This window comes from Ceratotherium simum, chromosome 1 (assembly GCF_057802395.1).
Source record: "Ceratotherium simum simum isolate JZ-2026a chromosome 1, ASM5780239v1, whole genome shotgun sequence".
NCBI classification, from domain to species: domain Eukaryota; kingdom Metazoa; phylum Chordata; class Mammalia; order Perissodactyla; family Rhinocerotidae; genus Ceratotherium; species Ceratotherium simum.
The window spans coordinates 33,286,487-33,313,569 of NC_141900.1; the positions used below are offsets into that span (position 1 = coordinate 33,286,487).

At 37.8% G+C, this 27,083-nt stretch overlaps 2 protein-coding genes across 13 annotated transcripts in view; one reads left to right on the top strand and one right to left on the bottom strand.

The window, feature by feature from the left end:
* Positions 1 to 19,621, bottom strand: part of SLC25A40 (solute carrier family 25 member 40) — a 78,464-nt gene extending 58,843 nt beyond the window's left edge. For 2 of the 9 annotated variants that reach the window (XR_015556133.1, XM_087448037.1), the window contains exon 1: positions 19,395 to 19,620. The gene's annotated coding sequence lies outside the window, so the exon portion shown is untranslated. Of the gene's footprint in view, positions 1 to 19,394 lie in introns of all 9 variants that reach the window. The other 7 variants (XM_087448186.1, XM_087447977.1, XM_087448252.1 and 4 more) reach the window with 5 other exon arrangements.
* Positions 19,622 to 19,776: 155 nt separating this feature from the next.
* DBF4 (DBF4-CDC7 kinase regulatory subunit) overlaps positions 19,777 to 27,083 on the top strand; it is a 30,176-nt gene continuing 22,869 nt past the window's right edge. For 2 of the 4 annotated variants that reach the window (XM_087447237.1, XM_087447301.1), the window contains exons 1-2: positions 19,779 to 20,077; positions 21,285 to 21,457. In XM_087447237.1, coding sequence (XP_087303363.1) covers positions 20,032 to 20,077; positions 21,285 to 21,457 — 219 coding nt within the window. In that variant the 5' untranslated portion in view covers positions 19,779 to 20,031. Of the gene's footprint in view, positions 20,078 to 21,284; positions 21,458 to 27,083 lie in introns of all 4 variants that reach the window. The other 2 variants (XM_087447452.1, XM_087447373.1) reach the window with 2 other exon arrangements.

A 27,083-nucleotide genomic window follows, 5' to 3' on the forward strand; every position in this document is an offset into this window, starting at 1 on the left:
TGGCTACTCTTGGCTCTTTGGTCCTTCATATAAATTTAAAAATCATCTTAACAAATTCCTTGAAAAACTTCTTTGGGATTTCGATTGGAACTGAATGGAATCTATAGGTAAATCTTGAGAGAATTAATATCCAAGAATACAGTCGATTCCTTCACTTTTTCAGGTCTTCCTTAATGCTGTTCTGAAAAGTTTAAAAATTTCTCCTACAGACATCTTGCATACTTGTGGCAGATCTAACTCTAGATACCTGGTAGTCTCTAATGCTAATATAAATAGTGTCTTCCTTTTAAGCACATGCAACCAATTTTGTATATTAATCTCATATCCAGTCAACCTTGCTAAAAAAAAATCCCCTATTATTTCTAATTATTTGATTTATAGACTCTTCTGAGTTTTTATGTAAAAGTTTATATTGTCTGCAGCTAATAAGTTTGATTTCTGCCATTCCCAGTCATCATATTACCAATTTAATTTTCTTATTGCACAGGCTAGGATATCCAATATAATGTTAGATAAAAAGTGGTGAAAATGAGTATCATTGTTTCATTCCTGAATTTAAAAAGAATTCTTCTAAAATTCCCCATTAGGCTGATGTTTGCTCTATACTTTTTTTTTTTTTTTTTTTTACAGAGACTCTTCATCCACTAAGGCATTTTCTTTTTAATTGTAATTTACTATAAAGACTTTCTCTCCTTTATTTTATTTCAGCTTTACTGAGATAAAATTGACATATAAAATGGTAAGATATTTCAAGTGTACATTGTGTGATTTGATATGCATATACATTGTGAAAGAATTTCTGCTGTCTAGTTAACACATCCATCACCTCATATATTCCTCTTTTTTTTTTTTTTTTAGTGAGAACATTTAAGTTCTACTCTGTGCAAATTTCAATTATACAACACAGTGTTATCAACTACAGTCACCATGCTTTACATTAGCTCCCCAGATCTTATTTATCTTATAGCTGAAAGTTTACCATTTTACCAACCTCTTCCTATTTCCCCCGCCCCCTGCACTCTGGCCACCACTGTCTCTTTGTTCCTGTGAGTTTCATTTTTATTTTTTATAAGATTCCACACGTAAGTGATACCATGCACTATTTGTTTTCCTTTGTCTAGCTCACTTCACTTAGCATAATGCCCTCAAGGCCCATCCATGTTGTGACATGGCAGGATTTCTTTCTTTCTCGTGGTTGAATAATATTCCATTGTATATATATAACAGGTCTTTGTTTTCTTTCTTTCTTTACAATTTTATTGAGAATAACTGAAATACAATGAACAGCATATATTTAAAGTTTACAACTTAAGTTTTGACCACCCGTGAAATCATCACCAATCAACAAAATGAACATAACTGGCATGGCATTCACATTAAGTGTCCTCTTGCTCCTTTATACTTACTTCCTAGCACTCCTCCCTGCTCTGAAGCAACTACTGATCTGCTATCACTGCAGATTAGTATGTATTTTTGAGAATTTCACATGAGTGGAACCATATAGTATGTACTACTCTTTTTCTAGCTTCTTCATTCACTATCGTTATTTTGATACTCATTCATATTATTGCATGTATTAATAACTGGTTCCTTCCTATTGCTCAGTAGTATTCTACTGTATGAATATGCTACAATTTCTTTATCCATTTACCTGTTGATGGAAATGTGGGTTGTTTCCAGCTGGAAAGTAATACAAATAAAGGAGCTATGAATACCCATGTTTAAGTCTTGAGTAAATAAGTAGAAATAAAATGGCTAGATCAAATAGCAAATGCATGTTTAACTGCAGAAAATGCCAAAATGTTTCCAAAGCAGTTGTATCATTCTACATTCCCACCAGCATGCAAGTTCTGGTTGTTCCACATCCTTAACACTTGGTATGGTAATTTTTAAAAATTTTACCTAAGTTGTGATATCTCATTGTGGTACTACTTTGCATTTTCCCAAGGAATAATAATATTATACATCTTTTCATGGGGTTATTTGCCATATCTTTACTTCTTTCTTTTGTTCCTTTTGCCACTTCTAAAGACTAGGACAAAGGTGATAAAATGTTACTTTTAAGATTAAGTTATAAAAGACTGTGACTTCCATCTTAGTTGACTCTTCACTCTTTCTCACCTGCTTGCTCTGATGATACAAGCTGTCATGGTATGAACTGCCCTATGGAGAGGCCTACTTGGGCACCAAGGGCAGCCTCCAGCCAACATCCAGCACTTTACTGAGACTCCTCCAATCCACCAACCATAGGAAACTGAATTTTGCTAAAAACTACATTAGTGAGCCTGGAACCAGATCCCTTCCCAGTTGAGCCTTGAGATAACTTTAACCTCAGCCAACATCTTCACTGCACCCTTGTGAAAGATGGAGCTTACCTAACTAAGCCCCATCCAGATTCCTAAACCACAGAAATTGGGAGATAATAAATACTTGTTGTTTTAAACCACTAAGTTTTGGGGTAATTTGTTACACATTAATAGATAGTTAATACAGCATCTACTGAGATGACCACATGGTTTTTCCTTTTCAGTCTGGTGATTTACATTGCTCAACACTTTTTCTTTTTTAGTGAGAAAGATTAGCCCTGAGCTAACATCTGTTGCCAACCCTCCTCTTTTTGCGGAGAAAGATTGGCCCTGAGCTAACATCTGTGCCCATCTTCCTCAACTTCATATGTGGGACACCTGCCACAGCATGGCTTGATAAGCAGTGCACAGGTCCACGCCCGGGACCCAAACCCCTGAACCCCAGGCCGCCAAAGCAGAGCGCACCAACTTAACCACTATGCCACCAGGCCGGCCCCATTGCTCACCTTTTTAATGTTTAACATTCCTTGCATTTCTAGGATAAACTCCATTTGTCGAGATGTTTTATCCTTTTTGTATATCATTGGTTTTGTTAAATTTTTGCTAAGAATTTTAACATCAGTGTTCATGAGGAATACTGGTGCATAATTCTCCTTTCTTGTATGGTCTTTGTCTTATTTTTATTAATATTTGACAGAATTGGGTCATCTGGGTCTGGGGTTTTCTTTAGTAGACATAAGGATATTCAGGTTACATATTTCTTCTTGTGTAAGCTGTAGTAGTTGGTACATTTCAAAGAATTTGTCGATTTCATTTAAATTGTTGAATTTATGAGCATAAGGTGGTTCATATTGTTTTATTGTTCTTTTAATGGGTATAAGTTCTGTAGTTACGTTATCTCTCTTTCTTTAAATTGGTTATTTTCTGTCTCCTTTTTTTTCCCCTCATCAATCTGGCAAGAGATTTATAAATTTTACTGATCTTCTGAGAGAACCAAATTTTGATCTCATTTTCTCTATTGTATTTGTTTTCTACACCATGGCTTTCTCTTACCATTTTTATTCTTTCTTTCCTTTTTACTTTGGGTTTGTTGACATTATTGATTTAAGACCTCTCTCCTTTTCTAATATAGGCTTTGCAATGCTAAAAATTCCCCTCTAAGTGCTGCTTGAGCTGCCTCTCACAAATCCGGATATATTGTGTTGTCCTTTTCATTCTGCTCAAAATATTTCCCAACTTCCTGGTCTTTCTTATATTATCTTTATTGGGTTTTGGTATCAAGGCTATGCTAATCTCATGAAATGAGTTGGAGAACATCTTCTCTTTGGAAGAGTTTGGATAAGGTTGGCATTATTTGTTCCTTAAATATTTGACAGAATTTATCTGTGAATTATAATTGCATCTGTGAAATTTTCTTTGTGTTTTCAAAAAATGTATAATTTTAATATTTGTTGAACAAATACTTAGATTATAATTCACACAATTTTGGGTGGTGAAAAGGCTATGAATACTTTGTACATAAACAATCACCAACCTTACCACAAAAATGAAATAACAGATACCGAATGAAAATAGAAGAGAAATCCTTATCGTATTTTATAACTGTTGGTCATCTGAGTCACCACAATGTAAGTTAATCACTATAACATAAGACATCCAATGCTATTCATTATGTACATGGGTTTCTCACAGCCTCAAGTATTCAATTACACAAATTTCTAAAAAATTTTAAATGCATAAATAATACTTCATTTGGTAGTGGCTACTTCCATGAGAAATTGTAGACAGGCTATCTAACAACATTCATCCTTTAGGCCACCTTCAAGTATGAAATTACTCTTTTGCTACTGAAGAAAACAAACACACACAGGCACACAGATACAAACAAACAATTTACTATGATAGGCCTTATTCTGGGCCATGAAACAAGTCTCAATGAATTTGAAAGGATTTAAATCATACAAAATATATTCTGTGACAACAAGGGAATTAAACTAGAAAACAATAACAAAAATACCTCTGGAAATCCCAAAATACTGGGCAACTAAATAACACACTTCTAAATAGCTCATGGGTCAAAGTAGAAATCAAAAGGCATTTTTACACTTAATGATGAAGTGTCGAAAGTATTCCCTTTGACATTAAGAACGTGATAAGGATGTACATTATCACTACTCCTATTTAATATTTTACTAAAGGTCCTAGCCATCTAAGTAAGGCCAAAAATATAGATAAAATTTAGAAAGAAAAAAATTACCATTATTTGGAGATGACATAATCGTGAACACAGAAAATTTAAATCCATCACTTAATTATTAGTATTAATAATAATTCAGCAATATTGTTAGCTTTAAAAATCAATATGCCAAATTAAACTATATTTCTATATACCAGGAAAACACAGAAAATGAAATTTAAAATAAACAGCATGTACAGTAGTATGGAAAAATTTCATATACTCTGGGAATAAATCTCACAAAAGATTCCCAAGGCATCTGTAGAAAAAAATATAAAATTTCACTGATTTAAAGGTTTTAATATGGAGAAATACACCATTTCATGGACTGAAAGAACAAATGCTATAAAGATATCAATTCTTCCAAACTGATCTACAGATTCATAAGAATCATAACCGAAATCCCAAATCTTTTTACTTTTGTGGAATTAACAAAATACTTCCCAAAACTTATATAGAATTAGAAAATGGCAAGAATTGCCAAAGCAGAGCTTACAAGCAAATTTACAGCATTATAAGCTCATATCAGAAAAGATCTAAAAATCAATGATCTAAGCACTTCTCCTAAGACACTAGAAAAAGAAGAGCAAATTAGAACCAAAGGAAGCAAAAAGTAATAAAACTAAAAATTGAGGGCTGGCCCCGTGGCTTAGCGGTTAAGTGCGTGCACTCCGTTACTGGCGGCCCAGCTTCGGATCCCACGTGCACACTGACGCACCACTTCTCCGGCCATGCTGAGGCCGAGTCCCACGCAGCAACTAGAAGGATGTGCAGCTGTGACATACAACTATCTACTGCGGCTTTGGGGGAACAAAAAAAAAAAAAGGAGGAGGATTGGCAATAGATGTTAGCTCAGAGCAGGTCTTCCTCAGCAAAAAGAGGAGGATTAGTATGGATATTAGCTCAGGGCTGATCTTCCTCACAAAAAAATAAATAAATAAAAATTGAAACAAAAAATTTACTAGAGGAGTTCAAAAGCATATTTGAGAAGACAAAAGAAAGAATCAGTCAACTTGAGGAAAGATCAATTAATATCACTCAATATGAGGAACAGAAAGAAAAAGAATGAAGAAAAATGCACAGAGCCTAGGAAACCCAGGGGATATTATCAAGCATACCAACATACACATAACAGGAGTCCCAAAAGGAGAGAAGAGAAAGAGTTAGAAAGAATAACAGCCAAAAACTTCCTAACTTTGATAAAAGAAACGAATCTACACATCCAACAGGCTCAATGCATTCCTGGTAGGATAAAGCAAAGAGATCCACACTTTAAGATGTTATACAGTCATGCGTAGCTTAATGATGAGGATATATTCTGAGAAATGTGTGTCGTTAGGCAATTTCATCATTGTGCGAACATTAAGAACGTACTTACACAAACCTAGATGGTATCGCCTACTACACACCTAGGCTAAATGGCACCAATCTTATGGGACCACCATCGTATACGGGGTCCTTTGTTGACTGAAACATCATTAGATGGCACATGCCTGTATTCTACAAACTCAATACAATCACTATCAAAATTCCCACTGTTTTTTTGCAGAAATGGAGAAGCTGATCCTAAAATTCATAGGAAATTTCAAGAGACACCAAATAACCAAAACAATCTTAAAAAAGAAGAACAAAATTGGAGGATTCAGACTTCCCAATTTCAAAACTTACTAAAAGACTACAGTAATTAGAAGATTGTAGTAATGGCATAAGGATAAACATATAGATCATGGAATAGGATTGATAGTCCCAAAACAACCCCATACATTTATGGTCAATTGATTTTCAACAAGGTTGCAAAGACCATTCAATGATGAAAGAACAGTCTTTTCAACAAATGGTATTGAGACAAACGGACATCCACATGCAAAAGATTGAAGTTGGACCCTTAGCTCACACCAAGTACACAAATTAACTCAAAATGGATCAAAGACCTAAATGTAAGTGCTAAAACTATAAAACCCTTCAAATATAAGATGGAGTAAAATTAAATCACCTTGGATTTGGCAATAGCTTTCTAAATACGATACCAAAAGTACAATAGACAAAAGACAAACACAAAGAAAACTGGATTTTATCAAAATTTAAAACTTTTGTGTATCAAAGCACTAGCAAAAAAGTAAAAAGACAAACCATGGAATTGCAGAAAATTTTTGCAAATCATATATTTGTTAAGAATCTGGTACACAAAATACTTAAAGAACACTTACAACTCAACAACAAAAAGACAAAAGCCCAATTAAAAAATGGGCAAAGGACCTGAAAAGACATTTAAAGAAGATATACTAATGGCTAATAAGCACGTGAAAAGATGTTCAACATCACTAATCATTAGGGAAATGCAAATCAAAACCACAATGAGAGATACCAATTCACACCCAGTAGGAAGGCTATAATTTTAAAAAAAAGGAAAGTAACAAGGGTTGATGAGAATGTAGAGAAAAGGGAAACGTTTTACACTGTTGGTGGGAACGTAAAATGATGCAGCCACTGTGGAAACCAGTTTGGCAGTTCCTCAAAAAGTTAAATATAGAATTATCGTATGATCCAGCAATTCCACTCCAAGGTATGTACCCAAGAGAACTGAAAACATACAGTTTGCCAAAAATTTGTAAACACATGTTGAGTGTTATTATTCATAACAGCCAAAAGTGGAAAAAACCCAAATGTTCAACTGATGAATAGATAAACAACATGTGGTGTATCTCTACAAGGGAATTTTACTCAGCCATAGAAAAAAAGAATGAAGTACTGATACATGCTACAACATGGATGACCCTTGAGAACATTACGCTAAATGAAAGAAGCCAGGCACAAAAAAACACATATTTTACAATTCCATTTATATGAAATGTCCAAAATTGGCAAATCTATAGAGACAGAAAGCAGATTAGTGGTTACCAGGGGATGAAAAGAGGGGGGAAATGGGAATGACTGCTTAACAGGTATTAAGTTTCTTTCTGAGGTGTTGAAGATGTTCTGGAATTAGTGGTGATGGTTGCACTGTGAATTGTGAATACACTGGAAGTCACTGAATTACACACTTCAAAATGGTTAAAATGGTGAGTTTTATGTTACACGAATTTCATCTCAATTTTTTAAAAAACTACACGAGATACCAGTTTACACCCAGTGAGTGACAGGATGTGTATGGAACAACGGGACTCCCATACATTGCTGGAAGAAAAAGTTAAAAACTTTAGCACTTTCTCAGAATGTTAAACCTTCAGTAAACATATGATACAGTAATTCCAAGAAATATAAAAACATATGTCCACAAAAAGACCTATTACAAATGTTCATAGCAGCATTATCCATGATAGCCAAAAACTAGAAACAACCCAAATATCCATCAACAGGTGAACAGATAAACTGTGGTGTACAGCTGAAATAGTACTCAGCAATAAAAAGTAATGAACTACTGATACATGTAGCAACATGGATGAAACATAAAAATATTATGTTATGCAAAATAATTCAGACCCAAAACATATAAATTACATGATTCCATTTATATGAAGCTGAAATACAGGAAAAACTATTTATGATAATAGAAATCAGAAGAGTGGGTACCAATGGTGGGAGAAGAGAGATTGGAACAAGGAATAAACTAACCTTCTGAGATGAAAGAAATGTTATATTTTTTGATTGGGGTGGTAATTACAGTTCTAGGTACACTCACCATAAGCATCTTTGCCATAGACATCTCTGCCGCCAGCAGTTCTGCTGTATAACTAATTGGCAATAAGGCAATTTTGCCATAAAGGATAAATAATGAAAAATAAAAGAGGGACATTAAAAAGGACATAATGAAACACGTAGTACATATCTGGACTACATTTAAGTGTTCCATCACATGCCCAGTCCTTATATTTCACCAAATCATCTAGACCAGATTCTGTGCCAAATACAAAAATTCTGTCTAATTCATGTTTTTCAACATCAAATAGCAAAAAATTCTGAAGAAAATTATACTCATCAGGAATCACATAACCACTTCCTTTGGCGGGGGTGGGGGGGAGGAATAGGAAGAGGAGCTTGATTCTTCTTTTGCCTCCAATTTCTAATATTGGGTGATAAATTTGGTAAAGACAGCATTAGAGAACAAGCTTTTGCAACTAAATTAGCTAAAGAATCAATAATAAATGCTCTTGAAGACTGTTGTGAATGACTAGCCATCTCTTTTATCTTTGCCATAGTTTGGTAAACTTTTGGTTTTGACAGGTGGTGGGAAGGATGACTGTGCTCATCGAAGGATTTGCAAACTGATATATCATTTTCTGGTATAGTATGCATTCTGGCTTTACAGTCTCTTATTTCACGCTTTCAGTACGTTTTATCATCGTATCTTCTAGTTGAAACCAAACTGTCAACCAGTTATTTTACCTTTCCTGGCAAAACTGCCTTATGGCCAATTAGTTACGTGGCGAAAACGACTGCAGCAAAAACGCCTGCAGGAAAGATGTCTCCAGCAAAGATGCTTACAGCAAAAATACCAAGACACCAGTAATTACATGGAAATACATATTTGTTAGAACTCATCAATCTGTATGCTTAAAATATTATATGTGGATTATTAAGAGTATTAGAAATTTTTACAAGAGAAGTCAAGATGGCGGCATAAGCAGACTCTGAACTCACCTCCTCCCATCGACACAGCCAATTTACAACTCCTCGTGGAAAAATTACCACTGAGAACTGAAAACTGGATAAGAGGAACTCCTGCCACAAAGGACAATCCTAATTGAGGTGGAAGAGGCAGAAACTCCCTTCTGGAAAGAAAAAACGCCGCCTTCACAAGCTGCCAGCTTCATGGCCGCCCGGAAGCAGCCCAAAGGTCCACAGCCCTGCCTGGAAGAGCGGGGCCCTGAGCCGGGAGCGCTCCCGCTGTGGGCATTGTGTGGGCCCAGCACAATCGAGACAAGCGCCATAAAATCTGATTTTGCCTGTTATTAAAACATTGGGGAGTACCCCCAGAAAAGCTGGTTCACAAAGAAATTAAAACCAGCTCTTAAAGGGCCCATGCGCAAATTCACCCGTTTCAGAAAGCAACCTAAAATCACCAGAAAGGAAGGTGTACAGTGCTTTGGTGAAAAGAGACTCACCTGATAGGCTCTGAGTGCACTGCAGTGAGAGGTGAGACCTCTCCAGGGACTGGGACATTGGCGGCGGCCATTGTTGTGGCCTGGTGTGGTTGTGCTGACACAGATGCCATTGAAGTTCTCCATGGGGCCTGCTAGCCCAGGGTCTGCCCCACCCACTAGAGCACCGATTTAAGCCAGCTCAGCCAGGGCAGGCAGCTCACCCAACAACAAGCTCTCAGGAAACTTGTGGGATTGCATAGATTCGTGACTGGATTCTCTGCAGCATGGCGACTGAGCCCACTTCAGTGGGGCAGGGCATGCACAAGGAGCGGGTGGAAAGTGTGGGGCAGTGGTGGAGTGTGTGGGGCTCTCACCGTGGGGAGACTGGGTCCACTTCACGAGGTCGGGGCGCGCACACGGGGCAGGAGAACTGTGTTGACTGTGTGTGTGGACCTGTGGGCGGCAGGGCTTCTCAGCTGCAGAACACTGTGCTTCTCAAAGACCCACATAGCTGGTTTGCCCCACATTCCAAAGCCTGAAACAACGGGGTGCTCCTGTGCCTGAGGCCAGCCCCACCCAGTTGCAATCCTCAGACAGCTGACAAGAGACCTAAAGACTAGAGGCTTATATCAATTGCAAGCCCCTGAGCCTAACAACCTGCCACGCTAGGGGCCTACTCACTTAAAGGAAATACTGCAACACAAATGTGGTATTAGAACTTGCAGCCAACTCTGCTGGGGCTCCCCAGACCTAATAAAGAGACTGAAGGGCCCACAACAACTACAACCAGCTGAGCATTACAAGATTAGGCCAGGAGCATAACTCAGCCTCCCTGGGCACCTACAGGGAGAGCAAACAGGCCACAACAGAAGGACACACGTAGCCCACATAGAGGTCACCCATGGAACATTGAGAACTGAGGGAAGCACACTGCAGGACTCCTAAGGCATCAATTATATAAGGTCACCTATCCAAGAGCAGGAGACATAGCTGACCTACGTAAAACACAGACACAAGCACAAGGAAAGAGGCAAAATGAGGAGGCAAAGGAATACATTCTAAGTAAGGGAACAGAGCAACACCCCAGAAAAGGAACTAAGTGAAACAGAAATGAGCAACCTACCCGACAGAGAGTTCAAACAAAGAGTGTTAAGGATGCTCACTGAGCTGGGGAGAAGAATAGATGAACTCAGTGAGAATGTCAACCAACAAATGGAAGACATAAAAAAGAACCAATCACAAATGAAAAATACAATACTGGAAATGAAAAATGCACTAGAGGGACTCAAAAGCAGAGTAGAGGATACAGAAGAATGGATGCAGGAGCTGGACGAAAAACCAGAAGAAATTACCCAAGCTGAACAGGTAAAAGAAAAAAGAATTAAAAAGAGTGAGGACAGTCTAAGAGACCTCGGGGACAACATCAAGCACGCTAACATCCCTGTTATAGGTGTCCTGGAAGGAGAAGAGTGAGACAAAGAGGCAGAGAATCTATTTGATGAAATAATAGATGAAAACTTCCCCAACCTAAGGAAGGAAACAGACATACAGGTACAGGAAGCATAGAGACCCCCAAACAAGATAAACTCAAAGAAGCCCACACCAAGACACATCATAATCAAAATGTCCAGAATTAAAGATAAAGAGAGAATCCTAAAAGCTGCAAGAGAAAGACAAGTTACATACAAAGGAAACCCCATAAGGCTATCAGCTGACTTCTCAGCAGAAACCTTACAGGCTAGAAGAGAGTGGCATCATATATCTAAACTGCTAAAAGGAAAAATCTTACAACCAAGAATACTCTATCCAGCAATGTTATCATTCACAATGGAAGGAGAGATCAAAAGTTTCCCAGACAAGCAAAAATTAAAGGAGTTTGTCACCAAGAAACAAGTGCTACAAGAAATGTTACAGGGACTGATTTAGGGGGAAAAGAGAAGACCACAAATAGGAAATATTATCTATTTCCATGACAAGGGGGTAATGGATACAAATGCAGAAAAAGAGGTTAGAAATGATATCAAAAACATAAAATTAGGGAGGAGGGGAGTTAAAGAGTAGAGCTTTCAGACAGAGGTCAAACTAAAGAGACCATCAGTTCTGTACAGAAGGAGAAAGGAACAGAGAAGGACTACTAAAACACTAAGAAAAAAAAAAGTTAAAAAATGGCAATAAGTACATACTTATCAATAGCTACTTTAAACATCAATGGACTAAATGCTCCAATTAAAAGGCATAGGGTGGCTGATTGGATTAAAAAAACAAGACCCAGATATATGCTGCATACAAGAGACACACATCAGACCTAAAGACACTCACAAACTGAAAGTGAAGGGATGGAAAAAGATACTCCATGCAAATGAGAATGCAAAGAAAGCTGGGGTGACAATACTCACATCAGACAAAATAGACTTTAAAACAAAAACTGTAAAAAGAGACAAAGAAGGGCATTACATAATGATCAAGGGAACACTCCAACAACAGGATATAACACTTGTAAATATCTATACACCCAATGTAGGAGCACGTAAATATATAAAGCAATTATTAACAGATATAAAAAGAGAAATAGACAGTAACATAATAATAATAGGGGACTTTAACACTCCACTTACACCAATGGATAGATCATCCACACAGAAGATCAATAAGGAAACATTGGCCTTAAATCACACACTAGAACAGATGGACCTAGTAGATATATACAGAGCATTCCATCCAAAAACCGAAGAATACACGTTCTTTTCAAATGCACATGGAACATTCTCCAGGATTGATCACATATTAGGCCACAAAACAAGTCTCCATAAATTTAAGAAGATTGAAATAATACGAAGTATCTTTTCTGACCACAACAGTATGAAACGAGAAATCAATTATAGGAAGAAAATCAGAAAAGCCACAAATACGTGGAGATTAAACAAAATGCTACTGAACAACGATTGGGTCAACGAAGAAATCAAAGAAGAAATCAAAAAATACCTGGAGACAAATGAAAATACGACATGCCAGAATTTATGGGATACAGCAAAAGCGGTTCTACGAGGGAAGTTTATAGCAATACAGGCCTATCTCAACAAACAAGAAAAATCTCAAATAAACAATCTAACAATGCACCTAAAGGAACTGGAAAAAGAAGAACAAACAAAGCCCAAAATCAGTAGAAGAAGAGAAATAATAAAAGTCAGAGCAGAAATAAATGAAATAGAGACCAAAAAAACAATAGAAAACATTAATAAAACCAAGAGCTGGTTCTTTGAAAAGATCAACAAAATTGACAAACCTTTAACTAGACTCACCAAGAAAGAAAGAGAGAAAGCTCAAATAAGTAAAATCAGAAATGAAAGAAGAGATATTACAACAGACACCTCAGATACCAAAGATTATAAGAGAATACTATGAAGAGCTACATGCCAACAAATTTGACAATCTGGAAGAAATGGATAAATTCTTAGAATCATACAACCTTCCAACATTGGATCAAGAAGAAATGGAGAATTTGAATAGACCAATCACCAGTAAGGAGATCGAAACAGTAATCAAAAACCTCCCCAAAAATAAAAGTCCAGGACCAGACGGCTTCCCTGGTGAATTCTACCAAACATTCAAAGAAGACTTAATACCTATCCTTCTCAAACTCTTCCAAAAAATTGAGGAGAGGGGGAAGCTCCCTAACTCATTCTACAAAGCCGACATTACCCTGATACCAAAACCAGACAAGGACAACACAGAAAAAGAAAATTACAGGCCAATATCACCGATGAACATAGATGCAAAAATCCTCAACAAAATACTAGCAAATCGTATACAACGATACATTAAAAAGATTATACACCATGATCAAGTGGGATTTATTCCAGGTATGCAGGGATGGTTCAACATTCGCAAATCAATCAACGTGATACACCACATTAATAAAATGAAGAATAGAAATCACATGATCATCTCAATAAATGCAGAGAAAGCATTTGACAAGATACAGCATCCATTTATGATAAAAACTCTGAATAAAATGGGTATAGAAGGAAAGTACCTCCACATAATAAACACCATATATGACAAACCCACAGCTAATATCATCCTCAATGGTGAAAAACTGAAAGCTAACACTTTAAGAATAGGAACCAGACAAGTATGCCCACTCTCACCACTCCTATTTAACATAGTACTGGAAGTCCCAGCCAGAGCAATCAAACAAGAAAAAGATATAAAAGGGATCCAAATTGGAAAGGAAGAAGTGCAACTCTCACTATTTGTAGATGACATGATTTTATATACAGAAAACCCTAAAGAATCCAGCAGAAAACTTTTAGAAGTAATAAACAAATACAGTAAAGTTACAGGATACAAAATAAACATACAAAAATCAGCTGCATTTCTATACACTAACAACGAAGTAGCAGAAAGACAAATTAAGAATACAATCCCATTTACAATTGCAACAAAAAGAATAAAATACCTAGGAATAAACTTAACCAAAGAGGTGAAAGATCTGTACACAGAAACTATAAAACATTGCTGAAAGAAATTGAAGAAGACACAAAGAAATGGAAAGATATTCTGTGCTCTTGGATTGGAAGAATTAACATAGTTAAGATGTCCATACTTCCTAAAGCCATCTATAGATTCAATGCAATCCCTATCAAAGTTCCAACAACATTTTTCACAGAAATAGAACAAAGAATCCTAAAATTTATATGGAACAACAAAAGACCCCGAATAGCTAAAGGAATCCCGAGAAAAAAGAACAAAGCTGGAGGTATCACACTCCCTGATTTCAAAATATACTACAAAGCTATAGTAACCAAAACAGCATGGTACTGGCACAAAAACAGACATACAGATCAATGGAATAGAATCGAAACCCCAGAAATAAACCCACACATCTATGGACAGCTAATCTTCGAGAAAGGAGCCAAGAACATACAATGGAGAAAAGAAAGTCTCTTCAACAAATGATGTTGGGAAAACTGGATAGCCACATGCAAGAAAATGAAAGTAGACCCTTACGTTACACCACACACAAAAATTAACTCAAAATGGATTAAGGACTTGACTGTAAGACCTGAAACTATGAAACTTCTAGAAGAAAACATAGCCAGTAGGCTCTTCGACACTGGTCTTAGCAACATATTTTCAAGCACCATGTCTGACTGGGCAAGAGAAACAATGGAAAAAGTAAACAAATGGGACTACATCAAACTAAAAAGCTTCTGCACAGCAAAGGAAACCATAAACAAAACGAAAAGACAACCTAACAATTGGGAGAAGATATTTGCAAACCATGTATCTGATAAGGGCTTAATCTCCAAAATATATCAAGAACTCATGCATCTCAACAACAAAAAAACTAACAACCCAACTAAAAAATGGGCAAAAGACCTGAACAGACGTTTCTCCAAAGAAAATATACAGATGGCCAACAGACACATGAAAAGATGTTCAAAATCATTAACTATCAGAGAAATGCAAATCAAAACTACAATGAGATATCACCTCACGCCTGTCAGAATGGCTATAATTAACAACATAGGAAACAATATGTATTGGAGAGGATGTGGAGAGAAGGGAACTCTCATACACTGCTGGTGGGAGTGCAAACTGGTGCAGCCACTATGGAAAACAGTATGGAGATTCCTCAAAAAATCAAGGATAGAACTACCATATGATCCAGCTATTCCACTGTTGGGTATTTATCCAAAGAACTTGAAAACACCAATGCGTAAAGATACATGCACCCCTGTGTTCATTGCAGCGTTATTCACAATAGCCAAGACTTGGAAGCAACCTAAGTGCCCATCAAGGGACGAATGGATAAAGAAGATGTGGTATATATACACAATGGAATACTATTTAGCCATAAGAAACGATGAAATCCAGCCATTTGTGACAACATGGATGGACGTTGAGGATATTATGCAAAGTGAAATAAGTCAGAGGAAGAAGGCCAAATACTGTATGATTTCCTTCATTAAGTAGTAGATAATAACAACAATAAACAAATATGTAGAGACAGAGATTGGATTGGTGGTTACCAGAGGGGAAGAGGGGAGGGAGGAGGGCGAAAGGGATAATTTGGCACATGTGTGTGGTGCAGGGTTGTAATTTGTATTTTGGTGGTGAACATGATGTAATTTATGCAGAAATAGAAGTATAATGATGTACACCTGAAATTTATATAATGTTATAAACCAATGTTACTGCAATAAACAAAAAAATAAAAAATAAAATAAATTTTAAAAATCTACATGATTAAACTTCTATGGGGTCTCATAGCAAACCAATCTCACTGGGCATAGCACACTACAGGTGCTCAATCAATAGAGAAACAAAGTAGGAAGTGGGATAGGTAGCTAGATTGTTTTATAGTCGTGGCCAAACAGGTATTCTGGACCATCCTAAAGGAATTTACAATCTAGTTCAGAATGTAATATATAACCTCTGAACCAGTTCATTACCCATAACAGCTCCTATTGGTGCCGCAGTAGCCTCTGAAGGATGTTGTCTCAGGGGGATCCACTCTCAAATTTTGAATCCTCCTGTCTTGCTTATTCTCCATTTTTGACTCTTCACTAGGTTGTGTTCGAGGACTTGATATGCTGAATTTGCCCTGGTTTCCCAGCCTACCCTCACCTGAGACATGGACTCAGTGCCACAGCCACTAACCAACTCTATCCTTGCATATGCTCACACTGTGAAACTAAGAAGTTAAGGGGCCAGCCTGGTGGTGTAATGGTTAAGTTCACGCACTATGCTTTGGCAGCCCAGGGTTGGTGGGTTCAGATCCTGGGCATGGACCTACACACCACTTGTCAAGCCATGCTGTGGAGGCATCCCACACATAAAGTAGAGGAAGATGGGCACAGGTGTTAGCTCAGGGCCAATCTTCCTCAGCAAAAAGAGGAGGATTTGCAACAGATGTTAGCTCAGGGCTAATCTTCCTCTCACACACAAAAAAGTAAAAAAAAAAAAAAAAAAACACCCAAAACTAAGAAGTTAACCTCAGAAAAACCTTAGGCCCTCCAATTCACCAGGGTAGTGAGACTCTCAAATGTGAAAATTAAGTAATACAAACAGCAACAGAACAAATTTCAGAAGATAATATATCAATAGGTGGCAAATGATTCAAACAGGAATATTACTGAAGGCCCCAAATGAGCAGAGATAAAGGTTGTATTTAAGGTAGGCTTGCTATGAATAGGAAAGAGGAAAAACTGCCAGCCAGGTGGAGAGGCTTAAGCAAAAGAAAGAAAACAGGAAAGTGATAAGTACTTCATTTAAAGATGAATTTGTAGCACAGAGAAAGGTTAATATTTGCCCAAGGTCATAAAACTTAGAAATAGAGCCAATACTGAATGAAATTCATTTCTCCTGATTCACAGCCAAATGTTCATTTAATTAGACCATGTTCTCCAACTTTGCTCAAGTTGTTTTGTTCAACCAAACTTCTCACCACAAATAACCCTGCCTCCATTAATTTCTTCTTGAGTGTATACCCTTCACCTGAAGCACATTTCAAGATATTCTTTAACGTAAACTTGTATTCTCTTACCAATAGCCCTGATGATTGACATAAGTAAGGAGGGTTCTTTACTTTCAGGCCATAGATATATGACCAACTCCTTCTTCCCATGCCTACTAAAACATCTGAGTTCCAGTAACAATATTTTTTTAAATTAACCTCGGGTTACAGATTAAAAAACAACTGACAGTGTCCAGTCAAACAGACTTTCTGCTTATTCATAGCTTGGTATTATCACCTACAGTGCAGTCAAGGGTGTGTCTAAAAGCACAGGGTGCAACTATGTTACTGTCATTCATCATTATAGTAAATAAGAAAGGTAACATCTTGCACTAGAACATAAAATGGGCTTCCATTCTTTTATTTTCAATAGAAACATGTTTCAATTTTTCCCATATCCGCTAAACCTTCCAAAGACCCTATCTTCCCTTCCTATTACCCTAATTCTCTACACTGACACATGTTTTGCAAGAGTACACTCAACCTGTCTCCACTTCAACTCCAGTTTTTATCTAGTACTTACTTTAGCCATCTAGTGAAATTCTCACTAAGGAAACCAATGACATCTTAAATATCAGAATCAAAGGCCTATTTTTCAACTCTTAGCCTTTTTGAACTCTTAAGGATGGAGAAGTTGGTGCAGAGTTCATCAGAATGATAGCACTTACTGAGCTCTCACTCTGTGCCAGGCACTGTACTAATTAAGCTTTCAAAAACGTTTCACGTAATCCTCACATCTGAGAAGTATTTATTACCCCCTTTTCACAGATTAAAATTGAGGCTCAAAATTACCCAAAGCCATACAGTTAGTGAAGCCTGCATGATGCCAATGTTTGCAATTCTGTGGTTTTTGCTAAGTTTTGTTCTCAGTTCTCTTCCTAACTCTGCGGCCTTTTCTCCATCATTCACTATTTCATCAACCTCTGCTCACCATTACTTCTCTCATTTTCACATGCTCTCCTGGTTCTCCATCGTTCACTATTATACCACCCTCTGCTCATCACTGCTTCTCTTATTTCACATGCTCTTCTGGGCAATTTCATTTCCTCTCATGACTTTAACTACTTGTTTCTCAATCTTTTAAAGCTTTTTGTAAACATAAAAATCTTGTGCTCTTTCTGTAGTTCACATTTTGAAAATAGGTTTTTTCTCAAATAGAAATTCTAATGTTGAATATGTTTGTTCAAACTACACCTGCTCCTGACTCTCAAGATTTGAAAACCTCTTATGCATCATCCCATGACTGAGAATCAGCGATTCCTCTGTATGATGTCTCTCAAATCAATCTATCTTCCCTCTCTTCACCCTCCCTCTCTCCTAGACCTCTCTCCTGAGTTACAGACAAATATTACCAAGTGTCTAATAAACACAGCTTCATGACTGTCTCCCCATGCCCTTCAACCTAAAGCCATCCACAACAAAACTCTCCTTTCCCTTAGCAAACTCGAACCATCTCCCTGTGTTCTCCATTTTGGCTAATAGTATTGGAATCCACCCTATGGTTTAAGGTACCTATTTGCGAAACAGTGATATTGGCAGCACTAACTCTCCCCTGAGCTACTAGAATCAAAAATCAGCCAGTAAACGAGCGACTATTATGGCCAGGAGCTAAGGAATTCAAAGTAGCACAAGATTTAATCCTCTTCCTCCTTAATACGTTTACAAGCAGAAACATAACAAAACCAATTTTTTTGTGAGGCGTTTTCCCATTTACAAAACAAAATTAATTTAATTTACAAAACTTTTTAATTTAACCCATACTATAATCCCATTATCACCTCCATTTTATAGACAAAACCGAGATTGAAAGCGGTTAGGTAATGTAACCAAAGTCTTACAAGCTGGTAAGGGGCCAGTCCAGACCAAAACCCTACACTTGAGATTTCAAATTCCACTCTTTCTATTATTGTTGAAACAAACTTCTATACAACAAAACGAAAACAGGTCTGGGGACAAAAGAGGTCAACAGAGCAGCGCACACAGTCAAGTACTCAAGGACACAAAGCGACCTGAACGCGCTCTGGGCCGGGGGCCGCCCGGCCCCACCCTGGCTCCGACGCCCCCCAGGCTACTCTCTGCGGCCGGTCTCCAGCGCGCAGGGTCGGCAGACATCGTGGGGAAACCACGCTCTGCGACTCGGGGCGCACTGAGCAGGACTGTCGCCGCCTCCCGGCCAGGCCGGAAGCTGAGTCTGGTTCAGCCGCAGCCGCCGCGCCTCGAGCCTCCGGCACAGCTAACCCCTAGCGTACCTGGTGGAGGAGACGGCTGGAGGGCAGGCGGTCCCGGCAACCCTAGAAGACCGGAACGACCATAGTGGAGGGCCAGGCCGGCCTCCGGCGCTAACTGCGACCACTACCTTTGCTCAACACGGAGCCACAACGGCTCTTGACCGCAGCGAACAGAAGCTAAGCGACCGGCGGGAAGCGCCGATTTCAGGAAGGGAGGGCATCGCAATGGGAGAAGGGCGAGGGCGGAGACGCGGAGCGTGGGGGCGGGGCGCGCGGCGCGAGGAGGCGGGGCGTGAGGGGCGGGTCGCGCAGCGCGAGGGGTCGGTCACGTGGAGGCGAGCGCGAGGCGGGGCGCGGGGCGCGGCGTGAGAGGGGGCGGGGCGCGCGTATCGGCGCCGCGGCCGCGTGACGCGTTTTCAAATCTTCAACCGCCGCAGCCCACTCGTTTGTGCTTTGCCCCTTCCTTCTCCGCGCCGTGAAGCCGGATCCGGCCCCGGAAACCCGGCCGGCAGAGGCGGCATCTCTACTGCGTGGGTGCGGTAGTCCGCGGAAGAGGAGAGGAGACTGGGTCTTCAACGGGCCTGGAGGAGCCGTGTTTTCGCGACTGCCGGACGCGACCCCCTCTCTGGACCCAGCATGTAGGTGCCGGGCGGCTGCCATGAACTCCGGAGCCATGAGGATCCACAGCAAAGGACATTTCCAGGGTATGAAGCTCCTCCTCCGCCTGCAGTCTCTTTAATCCTTTCCTTCCCTCATGGTGCCACCATTGATTGTTCAGAGTTCTTCATGGGGTCCCTGCTTCTTTTCTTTTCTGGCTCGTGCGTCCTTCTGTTTGGCCTGAAGGCAGGCTCCGCTCAGGGCTTTCTTCAGGAAGGGCACGGATCCCGGCCCGGTCCTTCGCGCTCTTCACGCTCCAGCCGCGGCCCCACATTCCAGGTCGTGCTGTTGGTTGTAAAGCTGGAAAACAGTGTGCGGCCCCGGGAACTCGCCGGGGCTCCCCCAGATGCTGCGACTCCGCCCGGGCCCGTTGACGCTGCAGCTCGATCCTCAATTTAAAAGCAGATGTGCTCGTGCCTTTTCAGGTTCATGATTAGATTGGGTGATTGTGAGTGGATTTTTGGTCTTAAGTTCATTTTCCCTCACTCGTAAAGTTGAGGGAAAGTATTTGTATTTCAAACACACCACTGCTGTTTCCAACATTATAGACAAACAGAAACAAAAGCAAACTTCCATTTCCTATCACTGTGTTTGGTAAAACATTCCAGCCTCTCAATTTTTTAAAATACATATGTTATTTTTATATATAGTGTACATATATATATATATATATATAGTACCTTCAAGCTTAGGAACAGGTTGTATAATTTTTAAAGCCGTTGTTTGGATTTCAGATCTGTTTTCAAAGGAAATAATGAAGGGTGATTTGGTTCTTCAAATGGACCATTTAGTTCTTTTAATTTAATATGTGGACAGACTGTATGAAACTAAACCTTCAGCAGTCATTAACCTTTGAGGACTAGGTCATTCTGGGTAACAGGTTTCTTGCATTGCTTAGTGTTTAACATCCTAAGCACCAGTTTTGAGAGTTCAACAATAGCAGATGCTCCATAAATATTTGTTGAATAAATACGCCATGGAGTTTACGTTCCAAGGAAGAGGATCTTTCAAAAAGGTTTTATGTAGTTCCTTGCCTTAATACATAAAACATGAAGAAAAGCATGAATATTTCCTGCAGATTCAACTATTGGGTTTTTAAAACAGTAAAAATTTTCTGTCTGCATAAAACATCTAATTCTAATCTAATCTAACATCTAATATCTAATATTAGTTTTAAAATTTAAAATTTTTCTGTCTGCATAAAACATCTAATTCTAATCTAATCTAACATCTAATAAATGTTTTAAACAACAGGTGGAATTCAAGTCAAAAATGAAAAAAACAGACCATCTTTGAAATCTCTGAAAACTGATAACAAACCAGAAAAATCCAAATATAAGCCGCTTTGGGGAAAAGTATTTTATATTGACTTACCTTCTGTCACCATATCTGAAAAACTGCAAAAGGACATTAAGGATCTGGGAGGGGTAAGTCAAAACCGTACACTTCGACAAAAAAGGAAAAATTTGTAACTAGTGCTTTGTAATATGTAATCATTTAAAATTTTCATTTTGGAAAACTTATAACCATATAAGCACCAAGCTTAAAATTTTTATCAGCTGTTTATCATTAATGAAAAACCATCTGTTATAACTTTTTGTAGTCTGACAAAACTTTCAGGTTTCTATAATGTAAAGTTTACAAAGTGTGAGAAATGAGACTCCCTTGTCCTTCTGGAACCGCTGATTGCCTTCTCATTGTAATGTCAGGATATCCTCCAGATAGCAAGAACTCCTTGATTATGATTATTGGAGAGATACATAAATTTGTCTGAACTAGCATAACAGCAAGAATGTTACTTACAGAACAAGGAAAACCTGTTCAGACCACAAAGAGTTAAAATTGCTCAAGTGATAGAGTCTCAATAGAATGAATGTCATTAGGGAACAGGATTTTGGATTAAAAATATGGAAAACCTGCTTCTTTCCTACCTATTCATTGAGTGAATGATTAGGAAATTAGAAAATTTGGGTAAAATTCTAAGATTTTCTTAAGATTAAAGTTAATATTGAGTAAATTTTAGCAAGTGAGGTTAAGATTTTATTAGTTTATTTCCTAATTCTTTCTGTTTAAAAGGTTTCTCCTGCACTTTGAGTTTGTCAAGGTTAACATCTTTAATAATCTGAGCAGGTCCTGTCATTCCTGGAGTAGAAATTTGCAAAAGAACATGTAACAAGTTTCTTGGAATTGTTTATTGGCGTGATATTTTACTTATCTATCTTTGAAAAGCTATTCTACTTTTTTGCTATTCATTTTCTTAAACTGAAACATTGTCACATGTTTGTGACAGTAGTGGCATGTATCATAATGACCATATGACTGCATTCCACAAGGTCATGTTTTATAGGCCTGCCACTGTATTGACTGTACCATTTATCAATAGTGTCTAAATGTGCTAAGGATCTTAGACATTGAGTAAGAGATCCCTTCATTTTAGAAATTAAGTACTTAACGGTCCAGAGAAGGTAAATGACTGGCCCAGGGTAGGAGTAGCCTCCAGATTCCCAGACTATCCTTCTAGCAATTAATGTCTACAAAGTAGCTATCTGATATAGTTTTGCAGCTTTCTCAAATATGATGAATAACCTCTTAGCCCTTCTGATCTAAATAAGTGATTTTAGATTTGTGTTTTTAGCAGTGGAACCCTTCAAATAAAATCATATTCAGAAGTCCAGTGTGTAAAGCCGGTAAATATAGAACTGCTCTAGCTAAAACAGCAGTATAGAAGTAGTGCAGAGACTGCTTGCCTTGCCCCCTTGTTCTCTCCTGTCATCCCCACAGCGGTTCCTGAGGCAGTTTGCAAGAAACAAATTTTGAATTAACTTAGGCATCAGATAATAGTTGAGAGACTTTTGGCTTTATACACTTTAAATTTTTATCCTAAAATGGTTTGAAGTAGACCAATGAAGTGAGGTGTTCCTTAATATGTTTATTAAGGGCATAAGTTTCCAGATTTTCCCCTAACGCTGTGGATTTTCAACTGAATTTGATTTATTGACTTTAGTCTTTAATTGCTCTTTAAAAAATTTTTTTAATCAAATTCTGATCTCCCCCTACACTATCTTTCCAGTAATTGAATCATGTCCTAATTTCTGTCCCTAGCACATTACCATTTCTATCACTATAAAAGACTTTTGTTGTGAAGATCCTAACTATAAAGGAATTTTTACTTCTAGACATTCATTTAAGTGTTAAGATTAAGCTTTAAGGAATATTTAGTTGAATAGATATTCCTTGAATAAATTGTGCTTATTACTTAATTGTTAGGATTATTTAGGCCCTTTATCTTTTTGTAATTTATCTTTCTTCATATTATTACCAGTGTTGTCCTTTTCTTTAATGTCTACTTTAAGCATTTGTTTTCTCTAGTCTTAATGAAAACATCTAAATACCCCATTTATCTGGAGAGTACGCTTCTGACAAATTTAAGCACTGAGAGCACAGCAAGTGAAGCCTGACATAATGGGGAATATCTTTAATAATAGCAAGGAAAATAGCTGTTACAAAACCATCTAAAAAGGACATAGAACCAACCACATTTAGGTCCATGTCTAAACAGTTTGGGCTAAAACAAGGCAGTTAGAGAAGAAAAGAGATGTAAGGGCAGATACCTTACCATATTATGAACTTGAAGACAGAGTTACTTGTTTGTTTATTGTGATCTTGAGTCATCAGAAAACAGGTTTCGAGTTTACTCTTTAAAAGATGTAGATTCAACAATAGGTAATAAATTGAAGACCATAATAAAATTAAGTCAACAGTATAGGGCACGGTATTAAGTGTTTTGGTAGATTCAAAGATGAGTCTGGTGTCCATCCTGCCCTCAACTTCTAATCTAGGTAGAGATGGCATGGGTACAATTAATATTAATACAATACAGAATGTCAAGAAGAGGGAGAGATTACTTCCAACTGAGAAATCTTGAAGCCCATTGTACAGACACAATTTGAACTCAGCTTTGAAGAATGATTATGGTTTGGGCATGTGGAAATTCATTCAAAAATTATTCCACCAGTGTCTCCCATATGCCAGCACTATTTTAGATGCCGAGGATGCAAAAATAAGTAAGATGTAGTGTAGTCCTCTAGGACTTCTCAGTCTATGGGAATATCAGACACCTAAATACATAATTTATGGTATAGCATTGTCAGTGCTTTAACCGAAATTATATCGAAATTGCCATTAGAATACAGAGATAGAAATGATTAACTCTTCCTTTAGGAATCATAGCAGGGATAAAGTTTGAGCTGAGTCTTGAAAGCCTAGTAGGAATATACCAGGCAGAATGGACAAACTAAATAGAGGAAAGAGCATATTTAAAATATATGTGTGGTTTGTTTGAGCAACTGCTGGTATTGAAATGTAGTTTGAGCTTGGGGTTTAGATGAGGGAAATGGCAAGAAACAATGTTATATTGGGGCCATATTGTAAAAGACATTTTATTCACTACTTAAGAGTTATAACCTGAGCTATAGGAAATGGAAAACCAAAGGAAATGTGTGGTACTAGCATAAGGACAGACATATAGACAAATACAATAGAATAGAAAGCCGAGAAATAAACCCTTGCATATATAGTCAGTTGATTTTCAACAAGGGTACCAAGACCATTCAGTGGAGAGAGGACAATCTTTTCAACAATTTATGCTAGGAAAACTGGATATCCACATGCAAAAGAATGAAGTTATACCCTTACTGTACATCGTATGCTAAAATTAATTAAAATGGATCAAGTTCTAAACATAAGAGCTAAAACTCTTCATGTAAAATATAGAGAAAAATCTTCATGACATTGGATTTGGTGTTGATTCTTTGGATATGACACCAAAAGCACAGGCAACAAATGAAAAAATAGATGAATTAGACTTTGTAAAAATGAAAAAGGGTTTATATATCAAAGGACACTGTCAGGAGGGTGAAAAGACAACCCACAGAATGGGAGAAAAAAATACTTCCAAATTATATATCTGATAAGGGATTAATATCCAGAATATATAAAGAACTCCTATAACTCAACAACAAAAAACAACCCTGTTAAAAAAGGAGCAAAGGACTTGAATAGACATTTCTCCAAGGAAGATATACTAAAAGCCAATAAGCACATGAAAAGATTTCAACATCACTAATCATTAGGGGAATACAAATCAAAACCACAATAAGATACCACCTCACATCCGTTAGGATGGTCATTATCAAAAAAAAATAAGTGTTGTCGAGGATGTGGGAAAACTGGAATCCACTGTGGGTGGGATTGTAAAATGGTGCAGCTGCTATGGAAAATGGTATGATGGTTCCTCAAAAAATTAAAAATAGAATTACCATATTATCGAGCAATTCCACTTCTGGGTATATACCCAAAGAGTTGGAAGCAAGCTCTTAAAGAGATAGTTGTATACCTGTGTTCATAGCAGCATTATTCACAATAGCCAAAAGGTGGAAACAACCCACATGTTCATCAGCAGATGAATGGATAAACAAAATGTAGTATATACATACAATGGAATATTATTCGACCTTGAAAAAGAATGAAATTCTGGTCTATGCCACAACGTGGATGAACCTTGAAAACATTGTGCTAAGTGAAATAAGCCAGGCACAAAAGGACAAATAGAAGATTCCACTTATATGAGGTACCTAGAATAATCAAATTCATAGAAGCAGTAGAATCGAGATTAAAAGGGGCTGGGGAGAGGGGAGAATGGGGATTTATTGTTTAACGGGTACTGTTATCAGCTTGGGATGATGAAAAAGTTCTGGAAATGAATAGTGGTATTGTTTGCACAACATTGTGAATGTACTTAATGCCACTGATTGTATGCTTAAAAATGATTAAAATGGTAAGTTTTGTTATATATATTTTATCACAATTTAAAAAAAAAACGTGTAGGAGGGCCAGCCCCGTGGCTTAGCGGTTAAGTGTGCGAGCTCCGCTGCTGGCAGCCTGGGTTCGGATCCCAGGCGCGCACCAACACACTGCTTCTCCAGCCATGCTGAGGCCGCGTCCCATATACAGCAACTAGAAGGATGTGCAGCTATGACATAGAACTATCTACTGGGGCTTTGGGGAAAAAATAAATAAATAAAATTATTTTAAAAAAAATTTTTTTTTTTTTTTTTTTTCAAAAAAAAAGTAGGAGATTGGGCTTCTCATGAAAAATTGGAACCTCTGCCAGTGCTAGGGCCACATATTTATGAAAATGAAGAAAGTATTTGATGTGTAAATTGTTCATTTATATTCCTCCTGGCCCTTGTAGGCATTTGAGTTTGTGATCCTTGGAATAAACGTGGATACTTAAGTTTATTTACTGGTTGATGAAACTGTTGCTTAAGAAAAAAGGAATTAGTGATTTGCATTTAACCAAGGGGGCCACTGGTCTTAGTAGCAAATTCTACTTAATGCTTAGATGAAATTAACTCATCTATTACATACTTTGCTTCATTTTTTAAATTATCCCCATTTATATGAGATCCTGTAGAAATTAGATATAGCTGTTTAAAATATTTTACCAGTCTTTAATTTATGAAAATAGTTAATGATTAATAGTATTTATGTCTACCTAGTTTAATTTTCCTGTCCTTGAATGGGAGTGATCTTCAATAATATTGACTTTGTTACATGTGTTTATAAATTCAGGCATTTAAGCAGTGGTTTTAAATATTTTTGTAGGGAAATTCTCTTCAAACAGTCTTAACACTCTTAAGGGTAAGGGTTCCCTCCTTCCCATTAGTTTAAGTCTTATGGGAAGATGTTATAACTTGATCATTTTGAACTATGCTGTCCAAAACAGTAGCCATTAACCACATGTGAATATTTATTTATTGATTGATTGATTGATTGATTGATTGATTGAGGAAGATCAGCCCCTGAGCTAACATCTGCCAATCCTCCTCTTTTTGCTGAGGAAGACTGGCCCTGGGCTAACATCCATGCCCATCTTCCTTCACTTTATATGGGATGCCGCCACAGCATGGCTTGACAAGCAGTGCATCAGTGCGCACCCGGGATCCGAACCAGTGAAGCGGAGCGCACCCAACTGCTTATGCCACTGGGCTG